Below are 20,270 nucleotides of genomic sequence, written 5' to 3' on the forward strand. Positions count from 1 at the left end.
TCCCAACAAAGACTCCTTTCACGTGACAAGCAGAAACTTCATTTATTATTATTGAAGTCTGATTGTGAAAACTGCCTTAAGCTAGAACGATCTTTCCATGAGAATGTTGACCGAAGAAAACCACTTCACAAACCACTTTGAGATACAAGCACTTCGCCACCAAAACCAATAAAGCCTCCTCCCCCTTGGTTTCAGCAATCACATAATACCATTTGACAACAGACCACAGAACAGATCAATAAAACCTGGCTCAGTTTATTTTCAGCCAGTTTAGACCAATAATAACCTAACCCCAATTTTGATGCTGCCCCCAGAAGCCTACTTCACATTCCTAGCTGGGGGAGGGACTGCTACTTATGCAATTCAGTTAATGGCTGCAGAAAAGAGGATAGATACATGAAAAGTTCGTTCCTTAGAGTTTGCTTGTCAGCACGGATCCTTGGGCCACATGACTTAAAGTATGTCCCCTTTCTTTTTAGTGCCTCTTGATCAACGGTATCATCTCGTGTTTCATCAGAGCACTTTTGGGCAAGAAAGAGACACTAAGACCTCAGCTGGCCCAGATCTGGCCCTCAGACATATTCCTGTTGGCTCTCGGTCTTTGGAGGAAAAAATTAAATTGTCAACATTTAAACCTTGGGCGATTTCATTTAAAAGTTTTGAGGGTCTTTCTTGCAAACATAGAAAGTTTGGCAATACTGGGCCTTTCAAACTGGTACAAATCCCTGGAGCTGAGAATTTTTATATGCTTCATTGAAAAGGAATGTTCTCCAATTTCACATGGTTTCCACCACTCCTTATTTTGTTACACCTACTTTTTTCTCCATTTACTGTACCTGTCAAGCCTCTGATATTTGAGCTTAACATATTTATTTAGGCCAACATCCCAAAAGGGGATTTGGGTTGCAAGGCAAGTTTAGTTGCAGAGCTGGTTCTAGAAGTCTGCCTTCCCTGTTTTTTTGTCCAATACCTCCCTCCCTCCACGATCATGAACTGATTCAGAGCAGGAATACCAGATTCACTTGCCATTTACTCAGGATCTTCTTTAAAAGACCCAAAGTCAGTGCAAACAGCCCCTGAATAAGTGGCTAAAGACAAAAACCAAAGGGAGAGAAATAATGAGGAAATTAATTAATCCTTTATTATGGGCTAATTTGCATCCCCTCAAAATTCATCTTTGGAAGTCCTAACCCCCCGTACTTCACAATGTGACTGTATTTGGAGACAGAATCTTTGCAGAGGTGATTAAGTTAAAATGAGGTCATTAGATGGACCCTAATCCAATATGACCTGTGTCCTTATGAGAAGAAGTTAGGACACAGACACACATAGGGGAAAATGACATGTGAATATGAAAATAGCTATCCACAAGCCAAGGAGTGAAGCCTCAGAAGAAATCAACCCTGCAGATAGCTTGATCTCAGGCTTCTAGCCTCCAGAACTATGAGAAAATAAATTGCTGTTGTTTGAGCTCCCCATCCCCGCAGTCTGTGCTACTTCGTTATGGCAGCCCTAGCAAACTAACACTTCTTTTAACCAAGTAAAAATGAATTTGGTATCACCTTATAAATGTGTTTGCAATTCTAACTTCATCTTCCCCACATGAGAGGACCAAACACAGTGCCCAGCTGAGGACCGTGGTAGCCGAGAGTGTGCCCTTAGGAGTCATACATTATAGCTTCCAATTCCAGCCCCTTCCCTCACCACCTATGTAAATGGGCAATTTTCTTAACCTCTGTCTAAAATATGGAAATGCTGGCAGCCCCTATTTCCTAAAGTGGTGGTGATGGATGAATGACATCCCTCACAAAGCATTTAGGCACAGACTCAGTAGGGATGAGTACTCCAGAAATGGGAGCTACTATTAGTTACTGCACCCTCTGGGGAAACTCTCGCCAGCTTAATCTTTGGAATTAGGGTGTACAAAGAAGGAACAAGAATAAATTAAAGAACAATCTTTTGAATTGACTTATTTTTTAAAAGATTATTTATTTGAGAAAGAGAGAGAATGTGAGTGGGGGGAGGGGGGCAGGAAAGAAATCCTCAAGCAGACTCCCCGCTGCATACGCTTCATCCCAGGACCCTGAGATCATGACCTGAGCTGGAATCAAGAGTCGGATGCCCAACCCTGACTGAGCCACTCAGGCGCCCCTAAAGTGCTTTAAAGTGCATTTTGAGGTCAGATTGGCATTGTGGCTTTGAGAGGTGGTCAGGCTCAGCATTACTTGCCCAGGTACACAGTGTCTTGAATAGTTCCTGCAACAGAGCTCTAATTTCACAAGTCTTTGGACTGAAAAAGCTAATTATTTTATAAGGCAACATACTTAGTGTATAAGGGATCCTGGAGTTACATAGCCAAGTTTGGTTTTGCTGCTTAGAGGCTGAGTAATCTCGGCCACTGTTTATGTCTCTGAACCTGAAGACACACTAGTAATACCTGACTTCCCATAGGATTAGTGAGATAACCTGTATTGATTACATTGCCAGCTATTGTGCCTAATATACAATAAGGGCTCAATAAATATTGAAATGATCTCTAACTCCCAGCAAGTTCTGAAGCCAAATCCCCCAATTAGATAAAAACAAAAACAAAAACAAAAACAACAGCAACAACAACAACAACAAAAAACCAACCACAGTTGTTAAAAAAAAAAATGAAAGGCATTCACTTTATATAATATGAACCAACTTCTGCATCATGGAATTTTCTTTCACGTGTTCACTTTCTGGGTCTTCCTACTCTCCTCTGTACCCTCCTGCATGGTCCACCACACTCAGAGCTGCCTAACATTAAACAGATCACCCTCTATATGCCAGCCACTGTGGGAGGCACATCACACATATATTCTCATTTATCCTTCTCATTCAGTATCACCATTCTTATTTTGCATTAAGGAAACAAAGTGTCACAGATGTTAAGAGCCTTGCCCAAAGTCAACCAACCGATTAGTGACATTGTCAGAACTTGAAATTGGCCCTTTGGATTTTAAGTTCAGGGCTCTGTAAATATTTTATTGTCCTGTGAGGACACACACACACACACACACACACACACACACACACCTCACAAAGAAGCCGTCATTTACCTGCCAGTGTCTAGAAAACAGCTAGGCTTTGTCTTGGTCTGGTATAGAAATGGGGACTTCACATATTCTCTCTGATCAGAAAACTTCCTAGGAGTGTGCCCACACAAAGGACTTCCCATCTCTGGGGTGGAGCACTTGGCAGGAATTGGTCAATTCTGAAGTGGGAGGAGATGCTCAGAGAGAACAGGACAGAAAACAATTCCAGCCCTCCATGGAGAGACAATGGGTTGGAAAAATAAACTATATGACGCCATTCCAGTTCTTGTGGGACAGCTTGTGGTGTGAAGGAACAAACTCAAATGGAGAATTCTGACTAACTCTGGGGTTAACCTGTTCTCTTTCCCAGCCCCATACCTCCAGTGTTCACATTTAAATGACAGCCAAGTGGCAGTGTAGTCTAGTAGTTAAACGCCTGTGCTCTGGAACCAGAAAGATTTAAGTCTCCAGTCTGCCACCTACCATCTCTTTGACTTTCACTGATCTCCCTTCTCTACCCTCGTTTCCTTATATGTTAAACGGGAATGATAATAGTGACACCTGTCTCTTATGTTGTCGTTACTGCGTTGTTAGGATTGGATGGAATAATTCATGATAAGCAATAGCACAGTGCTTGGCCTAATCAATATTGGCTGTTTTTATTAATTTGGGATTCGGAGAGAAATAGCTTGGTATACTAACAAAATGCAGGGTCTTTGGAATCCCAAGGTCTTGGGCTTAAATCCTGGCTCAACCACTTACAAAATGGTTGATGGACAAGCCATTGGCCTCTTCTAACAAAACAGAGGAGTGTGGTTGTTAATAAGACTTGTTCCTTGGGATTCCTGAAAGAATAGCACCAGGTACAGTCTGCATGGCGCTTGGCTCAGACATGTAGATGCTGGGTTGATGTTGATGCTGCATTAAATAAGCCTGGACTGCTGCACAAAGTGGCTTGTATTGTTAGTCTTCTACTAGAGCCATCTTGGTGGTGCAAAGTATCAAAGTATAAAAGACCCTGATACTCACGCTGAAGAGGCAGACACTTTTGGGAAGAAAATAAAGACAGGAGGAAAAGTCTACAAGACACACTCTGGATCTCAACAGATCTCCCACGTGGGAACTCTAACACTGGTGTTGTGGGCAAAGACTGGCTCTGGGCCAGGCAGCCTGGTTCAGTCTAGCTTTCACCAGTTACCAGCTCTGTGACATTGAGCAGGTTTCTTATCCCCTTGTGCCTTGGTTTGCTCATCTGTAACAATGGGTCTGTGGTAGAGAGAGTGGAATTATCTGAAGATTACATTCACACTTCTCTTTTCATTTTGAAGCCTCTCTTGTAGTCAGAATGAGGCCACTGAATTCCAGGACTGGACAATGAACAACAGGCAGACACAAGTCACATCTGGTCTAGGGCATTTAAGAACAGTTATGAGTTCTCTATATTCTCTTCCCCAGACTCAGTAGTCCTGGAAACCCTGTACGGAGATAGTAACATCAAAATATGGCAGAGACAATATCAGCCTCATTTTCTGTTGTATTGTATGGATGGAGGTTTCTGTGATTTGTCCTGACTACCTGGACCTGCATGCACACAGGTGGGCTAAAGAATGTTGATTGTGAGATTCATGCGGTATAAGTGACCTTGGGAGGCTGGTTAGTAATTAGCTGGCTTCCAGGTCAGAATTGGCCCTTCTGGTCTGGACATGAAGAGCTATACATTTTGCCTTGCATCTCTTCTGGCTCCAGGCTGGGCTGGCCCCCCAGAATGGAATCCGGAGGGGAAGGGAGGCAAACACACCTAGCCCAGGCTCCTTGAATACTTAAAGACATGATAACATAGGAATTCAGCTCACTCCAAACTGCATCTAGGCAAACAAATGTTTAACCTCAGAACCTGTCATCTGCCCTATAAATATGGGCCTTATGTAGATGGTCAGTTGAAAGTCTCAGCTGAGGGGAGGACACTCCACCCAGGCCTCTCAATGGGGACCCCAGCCTAGCTGTCTCCACCGGGCTTCCCCAGCTAACAAGGTTGGATGTTTTAAGCACCCAGTTTGATGTAACTTTGTCTTATTCCTTTTTTTTTCTTTAAGATTTATTTGAGAAAGAGAGAGCATGAGCACAAGCTGGGGGGGGGGCAAAAAGAGAGTGAGAAGCAGGCTCCCCACTGAGCAAGGAGCCGGATGCAGGACTTGATCCCAGGACCCTGAGATCATGACCTGAGCCAAAGGCAGACACCTAAACAACAGAACCACCAGGTGCTCCAGGATCCACTTCTTTTCAGAGTATCCAGATCATGGAGGGATGTGGGAGATGGAATGATGGAGCAGATAGAAAAGAATGGCCAAAAAATAAATAAATAAAAAAAGACTGCATCAAAAAGCTGGATCTTAGTTTCTGTAAATACCTCTGCTCTTCTGAGCACATGCTCCCTTCCTGCTCACTCTTCCCCTCTATTCCTCCTGTTGGTGGCAGACTGGCTCTCTTGGCAGACTGAAGGTTTAGGTAAAGGTAACTAAAATTAAGAGGTTACTTCTGATCGGAGTTCTCACAACCAATCTGCTGTGCACCTTTGATTACAGCTGATTCTCTTGGCCCTCCGTCTGCCCCTCACACTGTGCCTCTCAAACATGAATCTCTTCCTAGTGCTTTGTGGGAACCCTGCGAGGGACCTCCATGGGGTGTCATCACTGCGGATCTCTACTGTACCCCTGTAGTGATGCTGGAGCACGACAGGTTCCCAGGGGGCGGGTCCCTGCAGCAAAGGAACTAGAACTCACGCTGGTGCCTTCGACTCTCAAAGTTGGCCCCCTTCTGGTAACCATCAGTTTATACACTACAGTTAAGAACCTGTCTCTTGGGGGCAAAGGTGGTGTGTGTGTGTGTGTGTGTGTGTGTGTGTGTGTGAAATAGGTGATGGGAAATAAGGAGTGCACTTGTGATGAGTACCAGGTGTTATATGTAAGTGTTGAATTACTGAATTCTATACCTGCAACTACTATCACAGTGTATGTTAACTAACTGGGATTTATTTTATTTTATCTTAAATTTTTTTTGGGGGGGGAGGTTCAGGAGAAAGAGAGATTCCCAAGCAGACTCCCCGCTGAGCCCGGAGACCTTTGCTGGGCTTGATTTCCACAACCACGAGATCATGACATGAGCTGAAATCAAGGATGGGACGCTTAACCAACTGAACCACCCAGGTGTCCAATTAACTAACTGGAATTTAAATAAAAACTTAAAAAAGAATATACCTTAAAAAGAAATAAAAAATTAAAATTAAAATTTGGCTCCTTTCACCACAGATCCTTGGCTGGCTACTTCCTTTTAGGTGAAGATGACACTACTTGCCTTTTCTTTCAGGTTTTCATTCTGGTCCCATTCCTTCCTTATTCTCTTGTAATCTTGCCCCATTCTTACTGTTTCTCAGACTTAGCCATACCAAACCTTCATGTCTTCTCTTTCTTTCCTTCTTTCCTTTTTTCTTTCCTTCTTTTCCTCCCTCCCCCCTTTCTTTCTTCCCTCCTTTTTGCTATAACCATGCACGATTACATCTATTCTTATTTATTCAATATTCTCCTTTATATCAATGTCCTTAAAAAATAAAAAAACAACAAAAAAAACCCATAGCAGTCCAAATGTACCATTACTATAACTAAGCAATTATTATTTTTTAAACATTTTTATTTATTTATTTGTCACAGAGAGAGAGAGAGGCTGAGCAAGCAGAGGGAGGAGCAGGCCAGGGAGAAGCAGGCTCCCCACTGAGCAAGGAGCCTGATGTGGGACTTGATTTCAAGATCCTGGGATCACGACCTGAGCAGAAAGCAGACGCTTAAGTGACCAAGCTACCCAGGTGTCCCTAATTAAGCAATTATTTTACTTGCCACAGGGAAGAAACTAAAAATGAATACAGTGAAAGCAAAAATCGTTGCCTGTTATTAAACCCCGTTTCCGATAGAGTTCCCTGCCAAATACTTGAGACCAGTCTTGTTCTCTTTTTGTTAAAAAAGGGAAATTAAGGTTTGATCAGTGGTTCATTGCTATGATAATATTGCGTAACAAACAGTGGCACACATTCATTTAACACACATTTCTCTCTCACAAATCTCAGACTAGTGGCTCTTTTCATAGTGGACAGCAGAGGCACCCAAAATCAAATCAAACCCTGTAAGTACATTTAAAACTTCTGTTTGCATCATCTCTGTTAACATCCTAGCTCCAACATCCAGACCAAGCTCAACAGCAAGGAGCAGAGGACCAAATTCCTCCCTGCAGTAGGGTGTGTACGGGGGCAGGGGTGAGTAGAGAGCAAATATTTGCTTGAATACAAGTCTACTCTATCACACAGGAGCAGAGGACATGGAAGTCACAAACTGAGACTTTATAATTGACTTAATGGAAGAGAAATGGGAAGGGTGAGCTTACCCTGGTTCTGGACAAAATTGGGGTTCCTTTAGCAAGGAACAAGGTGGTGTAGAGGTGATTGTGGGGAAGGCCACTGAGTGGATGTAGAAGTCCGCTAGGCTGCTGTAACAAAACACTACACACTGGGTGGTTTAAACAACAGACACTTATTTTCTCACAATTCTGGAGGCTGGAAGTCCAAGATCATGGTGCTGGCAGGGCTGGTTTCCTCTTGGCTTGCCAATAATCACCCTCTTGCTACCTCTTCTCATAGTCATCCATCTGTGCAATGCACCCTTGGTGTTTTTCTTTTTTTTTTTTTTTTTTTTTTTTTTTTTTTTAAGATTTTATTTATTTATGTGACAGAGAGACAGCCAGTGAGAGAGGGAACACAGCAGGGGGAGTGGGAGAGGAAGAAGCAGGCTCCTAGCGGAGGAGCCTGATGTGGGACTCGATCCCGGTACGCCAGGATCACGCCCTGAGCCGAAGGCAGACGCTTTAACGACTGCGCTACCCAGGCGCCCCACCCTTGGTGTTTTTCTGTGGGTCCTAATCTGCTCTTCTTTTAAGGATGCCGGTCAAGTTGCACAAGGCCCACTCTAACAACTTCATTTTAACTTAACTGCCTCTTTAAACACCTTATCTCCTAATACAGACACATTCTGAGGTAGTGGGGGTTAGGGTTTCAACATATGAAATTTGGGGGACACAATTCAGGCTGTAACAACAGGAGAAAAGTGATGTTCACCACACTTGTTCAAGTCCCTCCCTCCCCCAAAAGTTTCTTCCTTGATTATGTATCTTTTCTTCTGTTCCTTCACCTTCCAATTAATGTTTATTGGACAGAGTAGACTACATTAGCTGTTAGCAGTTTTTCTATCTGTCATAACCCATAGTTAATTTTTCTCCCCTTAATTACTCATTGAAACTGTTGTTTTGTTTTGTTTTGTTTGTTTTTTCTGGAAATCAGTTTTCTGATGTTCTTGCTGCAGATGAATGCATCCTCTCCAGTTCTGACTCTTCTTTCTGTTATCACACCTTGCCTTTTCTGAGTCTTCTCTCTCAATATTGTCCACAGGATCCTCTTTCTTTTTCTTCTCTTTAGATATCCTTGCCCTCCAAGGACCTATCTTCAGCAAATAGTTCCTCTCATTCCCTATGAACTTTCTATCTCATTCTCTTTCTCTGGATAATTTCTTAAACCACACTTAAAATCATGACCTCTCCCTGAGTTCAAACTTAAATACCCAACTGATTATTAAATTTACACCAGCCTTGTTATGAACTGTAGTAACATGACCACTATCAAATTAAATATTCCCACCTCAAACCTGTTTCTCTCAGAAAGTGTCATAATCACGTACCCAGTGTAACTAATCAAAAACCTACAGGTCATCCTTAAGTGCCTCTTTTCCCTTAACCCCACCTGCCTTATTTAGTCACTAAGTCACCAAGTTCCAAGAAATAGAATTTCTTCTTCTAGGAATTTCTCAAATTTGGGGTACCTGGCTGGCTCAGTCAGCAGAATATATGACTCTTGATCTTGGGGGAATGAGATCAAGCCCCATGTTGGGTATAAAGATTACATAAATAAATAAATATCAAAAGGAAAAAGAATTTCTCAAATTCACCTCTAATGTATTCACCTTTCAGCTACCAAGGTAATTATTTAGAAATACAATGTTGCCTGAGTTCATTACTCTCCAGATGAAGTCCAAACCATTTATGCATGTGTTATAATAATCCTCCTTTTATCACTTCAGAACTTGAACCTGTTGTTGAAATAATACTGAGTGTACCTTACCAGGCTAAGTTCCTCCTTCTATCTAGAAACAATGTCAGCAAGCCTAGGACACCTTATGCCATCAACACACACACAAATTGGTTAGTCTGGGGATTCCCCTAGAGCTCATGATTGCCATGGGGAGGGACACTTTCTTTGAGGTGCCTATACTGTTTTCACAGCTGTGTTCTGAGGTTTGTAGATGCCACACAGAGGGGAAACATGATAGTATTTATAAAATGGCTAGGACAGTGTCTGGCACATGGCAAGTGCTCAATAAATGGAGATTCCCCTCCTCTGGTCATGACTGTCCTGAGGTTTGGAGTGACTAGGGGAGGCCTCTAATGTCCTAACCACATGTGCATGCCTGTCTGTATGGAGACCTGCCCAAGGGTGAGATGGAGTGCCTTGACCTTTCATTTCTTTCCCAAGATCTGATCAAGGATTCTGCTGGACTCTGCCACTGTCTGTTTATCTATCTGTGGGAGTAATCATTAGTTGCTCTCCCTTCTCCCGTTTTCCATCATTTTTCTTTATCAGTCTTATTGTTTTTATTGAGCTTTTTTATTTCCTCCCTCCCTTCCTTCTTCTCTTTCTCTCCCTTTCTCCAATTTTCTTTCCTCCATCCCTCCATCCCGCCTTCCTGCCCTCCCTCCTTTTCTTTCCTAATGGCTTTCTTTTGCTGTTTCATTCTTTCTCTAATTTTTCTTTTTTCTCTCTTCCCCTCTCCTTTCCTCTCTTTCATTCCCTCCTTTCTTCTTTCAACATCTAATATGGCAAGATTTTGTGCTAATAATGGGAAAAACAGAAATCAGTTCTCTTGTCATAAGAAATCTCATATCCCCAGAAAAACAGAAATCAGTTCTCTTGTCATAAGAAATCTCATATCCCCAGAGGAAGGCAGAGGGCCCAAAGGGAAATGGAAGTAAGTAGAAGTGCAGCACCCAAAAGGATGCCCATGCAGGTCTCACTGGGCCCCAGCTTGCCTAGATGTCTTCCACTTCTTGTCTCGAAGCTTCGTCCGCTGGACTTTCCCTGTGATAGTCTTGGGCAGGTCCAAGACAAACTCCACCTGTTTCAGAGAAATTAGTCCAGGGTGGGCCATCTGTAACCTCAGTGGGGTCGGCTATAAGGTGAGAAAAAAGCTCTTGAGGCTGGAGGCTCCAGGTAAGTGAGGACTGAGCCTGGAACACTCCTAGGGCAGCCCCTAGGCAGTAAGAAGCTTCCAAAAGTGCTCTGGGACAAAGGCAAGAAAAGAATGGCTGGAATGGGACATAAAGGTCTGGTCAATGGGGTCTGACATACTCTAGGATAGGGGAGAAGCAGTACAGCAAATGCGAAATGACACAGTCCTCAGACACCTGAACTTTGATATCAGACTCCCTGGCCTGCAGTGTCCCTCTACCACCTGCCCGGCCTTGGACGGGTCACTTGGCTTTTATGAGACAGTTTCCCCACTGAGTTAACTGGAGGGTAGCAACAACTTTGTTGGGTTGAGGATAAAATGAAATCACGTAGGCTAAGTTCTTGGCATGGGTAAACACTCAAAAATATTAGCTGTACTTACAAACATGGATTACAGACAGTAAATATTTAAGAGTTAGGAAACCTGACTTTTAATTTCAGCTCAGTCATTTCCTGTTGGCAGAAGTATAAAGTCTCTCCAATTTCATTTTTCAAATCTGTGGGGGGAAATTTTTTATTTCAAGGACCCCTCCATCTCTAATATTCCTGAATCCTAAGATATGGACGATGAAGACAGTTCACTGAGACTTCCTATTACAAGGCTCAGCTTGCCAGGGCATTGGTGTAAGAGTCAGATGGCCGTGGGTTTGATAAAAATAATAACAATAGTGATACTGATATGGCAAAAGTTATCTTCTTGAAAGCTGATGTGGGGGTCTTCCACAGGCAAGACTGCACTTTGTTGTGGAAGGGGTTTATTAAAAATCATAATGGAATGGAGCAGGGATTGGGAAACAGTAACCTGAGGGCAAAATTCAGCCCTCCTCCTGTGTTCGTAAAAGAAGTTTTATTTCAACACAGCTACACCAGTTCATTCCCAATGGTCTCTGGATGCTTCAGCACTACAAGGCAGAACTGAGTAGATAGAGGGTAAAGGGTGTAGACAGAGGGTAAAGAGAAGCCACAGGGGAGATCTAGGAAGGGTTTGGTCTCAGGAAGGAGGGAAGAGATAGAAAGAATGCTGCCCAAAGCATTCTAGCAGACAGACTTTTAAAGAGAGACACATCTATTGAGGAATATAATGTTATACTGTGAATCCACTGGATCCTCCAAAATATTCAGTTACAACTCAAAATACATAATATTTTGGGTATGATTAGATTTCTAGTTTCCTTTTAAAATACTTATTAAATGCTTGATTTTTATCGTCTCACATCACCATATGAAGACAGATGAGGAAATGAAACAACTTACCCAACATCACTCAGTGAGTAACAGGCTCCACACCCAGCGTGAATAGAGCCCAATATGGGGGTTGGACTCATGACCCTGAGATCAAGACCTGAGCTGAGATCAAGAGTCAGATGCTTAACTGACTGAGCCACCCAGCTTCCCCTTTATGAAACATTTTATTGATTAGAAAGAGTCATAATCTGGATAAAGTGAATGAATATATAGTTCAATTTCGGATTGAAGAGTTACTGACAAGGTGATTTATTAACCTGCTCTTTTGTTCAAGATTGACCACTATCAATTAACAATATTGTTGTCAGTCCTGGGGGAGGAGTTAAGATGGCAGAAGAGTAGGGGTCCCCTTTTTCAGCCGGTCCCCTGAGTCGAGCTGGATAGGTACCAGATCATCCTGAACATCCACAGAATCAGCCTGAGACGCAGAAAGATACATCTGGATCTCTACAAATGAACATCTCCAGCACTGAGTACTGAGATACGAAGCGGGGAGCCGTGAAGCTGCGCACAGATATCGGAAGATAAATGGAAGGGGGAGGGAGCCGCCGTGTTCAGGCGCTGGGAAGTGGTAGCCACCTGCACTGGGGAGCGGGTGGACTCGCGGACCGGCACCCACGAGAGAGCAGACAGAGACCGTAAGCCAGGGAACACACGTGACCAGACTGAAAACCGGAGCTCTGGAGTGCGTGCAAACCACACTGAAACGGAGCTCCAGAGCGCGCGGGGGCGGCTGGTGGCTGGTGGTGTTAGAAACACAAAGGACAGAGACACGCTGGCCCTGGAAGTGGCGGCTGGGACACCGGGTGTGGGGCGCACATCCCAGGACGCTGCAGGGTTGAGCAGCACCAACAGAAACAGAGTTAAAGTGGCCAGAACACCAGTGGAGAACCATCTGCGATCCCTCTGTTCTGAGACAGAGGCTGAGATTTGGCCACTGCTGCTCTGACTCTCAGAAGAGGCACAGCAAACCGCCAGGGAAAGCCACCAGAGAACAAAAGCCTGGAAATACCTGCTCAGTGCGCGATCCCCATCCCCCCTCGCAAGGGACACGAAGACTCTACCCAAACAGGGTTGCCTGAGTATTGGTGCGGCAGTCCCCTCCCCCAGAAGGCAGGCTGAAAAATCAAGAAGCCCACATCCATAACTTCCCCATAAAACAAGTGCACACTGCCTGGGTCCTGGTCAATAATTTGGGCTCTGGACAACCCCGCAACCTCTCCTCATCAGAATGACGAAAATGAGAAATCCACCCCCCCAGCAAAGAAAAGACAATGAGTCTGTGGCCTGTGCCACAGAACTAATGGATATGGATATAACCAAATTATCAGAAATGGAGTTCAGAGTAACAATGGTCAAGATGACGTGTAGACTTGAAAAAAGTATTAACGAAAATGTTAATGAGAATATAGAATCTCTAAAGGCAGAAATGAGAGTGAATTTGGCAGAAATTAAAAATTCTATGAGCCAAATGCAGTCAAAACTAGAGGCTCTGATGGCCAGGGTGAATGAGGCAGAGGAATGTATTGGTGAATTGGAGGATGGGTTAGTAGAAAAGAAAGCTAAAATAGAAACTTGGCTCAAAAAAATCCAATCTCAAGAACGTAGGTTACGGGAGATTACTGACTCAATGAAATGTTCCAATGTCAGAATCATCGGCATCCCTGAGAGGGGTGGAGAAAAACAGAGGTCTAGAAGAGATATTTGACCAAATTGTAGCTGAAAACTTCCCTAAAATGGCAAAGGAAACAAGCATTTGTGTCCGAGAGGCAGAGAGGACCCCTCCCAAGCTCAACTACGACAAACCTACACCACGTCACGTCATAGTGCAATTCGCAAATATTAGATCCAGGGATACAGTATTGAAAGCGGCCAGGGCAAAGAAATTTCTCATGTACCAAGGCAAAGGTATCAGAATTATGTCAGACCTGTCTACACAGACCTGGAATGAGAGAAAGGGATGGGGGGGGGCATTTTTAAAGCTCTTTCAGAGAAAAACATGCAGCCAAGGATCCTCTATCCAGCAAGGCTGTCATTCAGAATTGATGGAGAGATAAAGACCTTCCAGAATCGCCAGTCATTGACCAATTTTGTAACCACGAAACCAGCCCTACAGGAGATATTAAGGGGGGTTCTATAAAAGTAAAAAGGCCCCAAGAGTGATACAGAACAGAAAGTCACAATCTATAGAAACAAAGACTTTACAGGCTACATGGCATCATTAAAATCATATCTCTCAATAATCACTCTCAATGTAAATGGCCTAAATGCTCCCATAAATGCCAGAGGGTTGCAGATTGGATAAAAAGACATGACCCATCCATTTGCTGTCTACAAGAGACTCATTTAGAACCTAAATATACATCCAGACTGAAAGTAAAGGGACGGAATACCATCTTTCACGCCAATGGACCTCAAAAGAAAGCTGGGGTAGCAATTCTCATATCAAACAGATTGATTTTAAACTAAAGACTATAGTTAAAGATACAGAAGGGTACTATATTGTTCTTAAAGGATGTATCCAACAAGTGGATATGACAATTATAAATATCTATGCCCCCAACAGGGGAGCAGCAAGATACACAAGCCAACTCTTAACCAGAATAAAGAGACATATAGATAAAAATACGTTAATAGTAGGGGACCTCAACACTCCACTATCAGCAATAGACAGATCACCTAAGCAGAAAATCAACAAAGAAACAAGAGCTTTGAATGCCATACTCGACAAGTTGGACCTTATAGATCTATATAGAACACTACACCCCAGAACAGCAGAATACTCATTCTATTCTAATGCCCATGGAACATTCTCAAGAATAGACCATGTTCTGGGTCACAAAACAGGTCTCAACCAATACCAAAAGACTGAAATTATTCCCTGCATATTCTCAGACCACAATGTTTTGAAATTGGAACTCAACCACAAGGAAAAATTTGGAAGAAAGTCAAACACTTGGAGACTAAGAACCATCCTGCTCAAGAATGATTCGATAAACCAGGAAATCAAAAATCAATTTAAACAATTTATGGAGACCAACGAGAATGAAAACACAACGGTCCAAAACCTATGGGACACTGCAAAGGCAGCCCTAAGGGGAAAATACATAGCCATCCAAGCCTCACTCAAAAGAATAGAAAAATCTAAAATGCAGTTTTTATATTCTCACGTCAAGAGGCTGGAACAGCAACAGAGGAACAGGCCTAATCCATGCACGAGAAAGCAGTCGATCAAGATTAGGGCAGAGATCAATGAATTAGAAACCAGGAGCATAATAGAGCAGATCAACAGAACTAGAAGCTGTTTCTTTGAGAGAATAAATAAAATTGACAAACCGCTGTCAAGACTTATCCAAATGAATAGAGAAAGGACCCAAATTAATAAAATTATGAAAGAAAAGGGAGATGTCACAACCAACACCAATGAAATTGGAAGGATTATTAGAAACTTTTATCAACAGATTTATGCCAATAAATTAAGCAATCTGGAAGAGATGAGGCCTTCCTGGAAACCTATAAACTACCAAGATTGAAACAGGAAGAAATTGATTTTTTAAACAGACCAATTAATTATGAAGAGATTGAAACAGTGATAAAAAAACCTTCCAAAAAACAAAACCCCAGGGCCTGATGGTTTTCCCGGGGAATTCTACCAAACATTCAAAGAAGAAATAATACCTATTCTCCTAAAGCTATTTCAAAAAATAGAAACAGAAGGAAAGCTACCAAACTCATTCTATGAGGCCAATATTACCTTGATCCCCAAACCAGGCAAAGACCCCATCAAAAAGGAGAATTACAGACCGATTTCCCTAATGAATATGGACGCCAAAATTCTCAACAAGATCCTGGCTAATAGAATCCAACAGTACATTAAAAGGATTATCCATCATGACCAAGTGGGATTCATCCCTGGGATGCAAGGGTGGTTCAAAATTTGCAAATCCATCAGTGTAACAGATTTTATCAACAAGAAAAAAGCCAAAAATCATATGATCCTCTCAATAGATGCAGAAAAAGTATTTGACAAAATACAGCATCCTTTCCTGATTAAAACCGTTCAGAGTGTAGGAATAGAGGGTACATTCCTCAATCTCATAAAAACCATCTATGAAAAGCCTACAGCAAATATCAGTCTCAATGGGGAAAAGCTGGAAGCCTTTCCCTTAAGATCAGGAACACGACAAGGATGCCCACTCTCACCATTATTATTCAACACAGTACTAGAAGTCCTTGCAACAGCAATCAGACAACAAAAAGGGATAAAAGGTATCCAACTCGGCAAAGAAGAAGTCAAACTATCTCTCTTCGCAGATGACATGATACTCTATATGGAAAACCCAGAAGAATCCACGCCCAAACTACTAGAAGTTATAGAGCAATTCAGTAATGTGGCGGCATACGACATCAATGCTCAGAAATCAGTTGCATTTCTATACCCGAACAATGAGACTGAGGAAAGAGAAATTAGGGAATCCATCCCATTTACAATAGCACCAAAAACCATACGTTACCTTGGAATTAACTTAACCAGAGACGTAAAGGACCTATATTCTAGAAACTACAAATCACTCTTGAAAGACATTGAAGAAGACACAAAAAGATGGAAAAATATTCCACGCTCATGGATCGGAAGAATCAACATAGTTAAAATGTCCATGCTACCCAGAGCAATCTACACTTTCAATGCTATCCTGATCAAAATACCAATGACATTTTTCAAAGAACTGGAACAAACAGCCCTTAAATTTGTGTGGAACCAGAAAAGGCCACGAATCGCCAAGGAATTGTTGAAAAGGAAAAACAAAGCTGGGGGCATCACAATGCTGGATTTCAAGCTGTACTACAAAGCTGTGATCAACAAGACAGCATGGTACTGGAACAAAAACAGACACATAGACCAATGGAACAGAATAGAGAACCCAGAAATGGACCCTCAGCTCTTTGGGCAACTAATCTTTGACAATGCAGGAAAAAACATCCGGTGGAAAAAAGACCGTCTCTTCAATAAATGGTGCTGGGAAAATTGGACAGCTACATGCAAAAGAATGAAACTTGACCAATTTCTCTCACACCATACACAAAGATAAACTCTAAATGGATGAAAGACCTCGATGTGAGACAGGAATCCATCAAAATCCTAGAGGAGAACATAGGCAACAACCTCTACGACATCGGCCACAGCAACCTTTTTCATGACACATCTCCAAAGGCAAGTGAAACAAAAGGTAAATTGAACTTGTGGGACTTCATCAAGATAAAAAGCTTCTGCACAGCCAAGGAAACAGTCAAAAAAACTAAGAGGCAGCCCACGGAATGGGAGAATATATTTACAAATGATACTACAGATAAAAGACTGGTATCCAAGACCTACAAAGAACTTCTCAAACTCAATACACAAGAAACAAATAAACAAATCATAAAATGGCAGAAGATATGAACAGACACTTTTCCAATGAAGACATACAAATGGCTAACAGAGACATGAAAAAATGTTCAATATCATTAGCCATCAGGGAAATTCAAATCAAAACCACCTTGAGATACCACCTTATGCCAGTTAGAATGGCAAAAATTGACAAGGCAGGAAACAACAAATGTTGGAGAGGATGTGGAGAAAGGGGATCCCTCCTACATTGTTGGTGGGAATGCAAGTCGGTACAGCCACTTTGGAAAACAGTGTGGAGGCCCCTTAATAAGTTAAAAATTGAGCTACCCTATGATCCAGCAATTGCACTACTGGGTATTTACCCCAAAGATACAGACGCAGTGAAGGGAAGGGCCATATGCACCCCAATGTTCAGAGCAGCATTGTCCACAATAGCTAAATCGTGGAAGGAGCCGAGATGTCCTTCAACAGATGACTGATTAAGAAGATGTGGTCCATATATACAATGGAATATTACTCAGCTATCAGATAGAACGAGTTCTCAACATTTGCTGCAACATGGACGGCACTGGAGGAGATAATGCTAAGTGAAATAAGTCAAGCAGAGAAAGACAATTATCATATGGTTTCTCTCATCTATGGAACATAAGAACTAGGAAGATCGGTAGGAGAAGAAAGGGATAAAGAAGGGGGGGTAATCAGAAGGGGGAATGAAGCATGAGAGACTACGGACTCCGAGAAACAAACTGAGAGCTTCAGAGGGGAGGGTGTGGGGGAATGGGATAGACTGGTGATGGGTAGTAAGGAGGGCACGTATTGCATGGTGCACTGGGTGTTATACGCAACTAATGAATCATCGAACTTTACATCAAAAAAAAAATAAAAATTAAAAATTAAACAAACAAAAATACTTATTAAATGCTTATTATATGCTAGCCTTCTGAGTACCTTATGTCTTACAAATATTAGCTCTTATTAACAACCTGGAAAGGGATAACACCATTTTCCCCATTTCACAGATAAGGAAACTGAGGCACAGAGAAATTGTTAAGTAAGTGATGGAGATGAATTGGTATACAACTATCTAATTCCAGAGACTGTGCTATACTGACTGCCTCACTATGAGTTTGAGGCTGAAAGCCAGTGTGGTGGACTCTTTGATGTGCTGCTCAGATTCCCCTCTAAGAATGATTTAACCCTCCCACCCCTCACTGCTAGACCTCCCTGGGGACAGCTACAGTCAAGGAGAGCTGACTCTCCCAGGGCCGCATCCCCATCCTAGCACAGCCTGCATCCAAGCCTGACCTACATGGGGCTACAGAGCACCCTACCAACCTTGCCTGTAGCTCAGGAAACTCTGAAAGGTTGTCCTAGCAGCAGAAGTCCCCATGGGGTTGGCTGAGGTCCCCCAGTGAGACTACATCACAGGGCACCTTCACCTTCTGCCCAATCCTGTCCCCTACACTTCCCTCCCCTTCCCTTTCCTTCCTTTTCTTTCCCCAGCTGTTGATCCCAAAGCACTCCCTAATAAACCTCTTGTATGTTAATCTCCTTCCCAGAGTCTGCTTCTCAGAAAATCCATCTATGACCATTAGCCTGTGCTGACAAAGCATCAGTGAGCTTCTGGGTTCTGTACACAGCTCAGTAGCTTTAGGCTTAACATAGTTGCTCTCATCTCTACCTGAGACTCAAAAATATATTTTTTTTCCTTCTCCCTGGGGCAAGCTCCTATCTTGTACCCACCTCCAAAACCTGGGTCCCACTTCAGTGTCAATCTGCATGTCTTAGATCCCCGCCCCAGAATGAAAACAGGTATAGTGGATTCTATGCTCTTTGCCTTTTCTGGTAAGAGCACTTCCACTTTCCTGTGGGAAGCCACCCCTCTCTCCCTCAGGCCATATCATAGGTGTAGGGCAGTCTTCACTCCATCTTTCCTGCATTTGCTTCAGCGGTGATCACATGACCCAGAACTGGCCAATCAGAGTGTTCCATCACCCTGGTTCTAGGGATTATTTAATGATGGGTCCATCACCTAAACTGGTCCAATGAGAATCAACCTGAAGACTTTTGATGGTGCCTTTGGGGGGAAAGGTGCTCTTTTATTACTGTGATTTGTTGAATTGCTAAAAACCTGTGTTTGGAGCTGCTGACCATTACGAAGGGGGAACATTTTAAGAAATGAAGCCAATACAGAAAGAGAGTCAAGGGCTGAAAGAAGCATCCCTGACTACATCAGTTGAATGCCTGTTACCAGCCACAACTAAAGCTGCCCCCATCTCTGGACTTTTCAATTGTGTGAGCAATAAAGTTCATGTTAGATTTCTGTTGCTGACAAGCAAAAGAATCCTGAATAAACAGCGAGACCCCAGTGCAGAGAGTAGGAATTTGGTTCGGTATTGACCAGAACTTATTCCCATAGGAGCACCCAACTTTCAGTTCGAAGCAAGCTACAGGCTGAGGCAAATTTTCAAGACTCCAGACAGTGACTGCATGGTCTTTTGGGGCTTTCTTGGTCATAATCAGGCAGAACTTTGGAATTATAGGCCTCATCCAGAGCCAGAAGAAGAGAAATACAAGAAGAGAATCACCTCTCCTTCCTCAGGTTGGGGGAGCAAGGAAGCTCAGAGGCCTCACCTTCCTTGGGTGCTTATACGGGGCTGTTACTGACTTCATGTGCTGCTGCAGCTCCTTGGTGAGCTGGTCTGGGTCATGGGACAGAAACTGTGGGGCCAGGACCACAAATGCCTTCACCACCTGCAGCAAAAATGAGGGCCAAGAGAGAAGGAAACAATGTGTTGTCATTTCCTGAAATAATGCGGAAACAGGGTTAAAGCTTCCAACACAGCTACCCCCTTTATATCCCCTCAGCTGTGCCTCCAGATATCTGGGCAAGAGAAAGGGAGAAAATAGGGATAACAATGGCTAAGGTCGCAGCTCTCTCTCAAGTGGCTTATTGGATGGGCAGGTAGGACTGTAAATTGAAACTACCCTCACCCCATATCCCAGGAATAATAGAGAGTGATAGGGAGAAACTCCCTATAAGAGAAGAGCAAAAAATAAAGACTGGGATCATAAATCTAAATGATTTGTTTAACCGCTCCAAAGTAGTTTGTACATCTATAAAATGGTGATCCAATTGTCATACTTAATTCATGCTAAATAAAATGAAATCACACATAGCAAGCATTAGCTCAGTGCT

General features: G+C 42.8%; 2 protein-coding genes across 4 annotated transcripts in view; both read right to left on the reverse strand.

Annotated features, from left to right (window-relative positions):
• Window positions 1-5,935, reverse strand: part of ACSM1 (acyl-CoA synthetase medium chain family member 1) — a 46,669-nt gene extending 40,734 nt beyond the window's left edge. For 2 of the 3 annotated variants that reach the window (XM_045770875.2, XM_045770876.2), the window contains exon 1: window positions 3,087-5,935. The gene's annotated coding sequence lies outside the window, so the exon portion shown is untranslated. The remainder of the gene's footprint in view (window positions 1-3,086) is intronic. The other variant, XM_045770874.2, reaches the window with a different exon arrangement.
• A 1,837-nt stretch (window positions 5,936-7,772) lies between these two features.
• Window positions 7,773-20,270, reverse strand: part of LOC123775571 (acyl-coenzyme A synthetase ACSM2B, mitochondrial-like) — a 34,567-nt gene continuing 22,069 nt past the window's right edge. Inside the window, 2 exon segments of the mRNA XM_045770889.2 lie at window positions 7,773-10,324; window positions 19,706-19,825. Coding sequence (XP_045626845.2) covers window positions 10,220-10,324; window positions 19,706-19,825 — 225 coding nt within the window. The 3' untranslated portion in view covers window positions 7,773-10,219.

The sequence above is a fragment of the Ursus americanus genome, chromosome 2 (genome assembly GCF_024610735.1).
Source record: "Ursus americanus isolate L20-20 chromosome 2, mUrsAme1.1.p, whole genome shotgun sequence".
In the NCBI taxonomy this organism is placed as follows: domain Eukaryota; kingdom Metazoa; phylum Chordata; class Mammalia; order Carnivora; family Ursidae; genus Ursus; species Ursus americanus.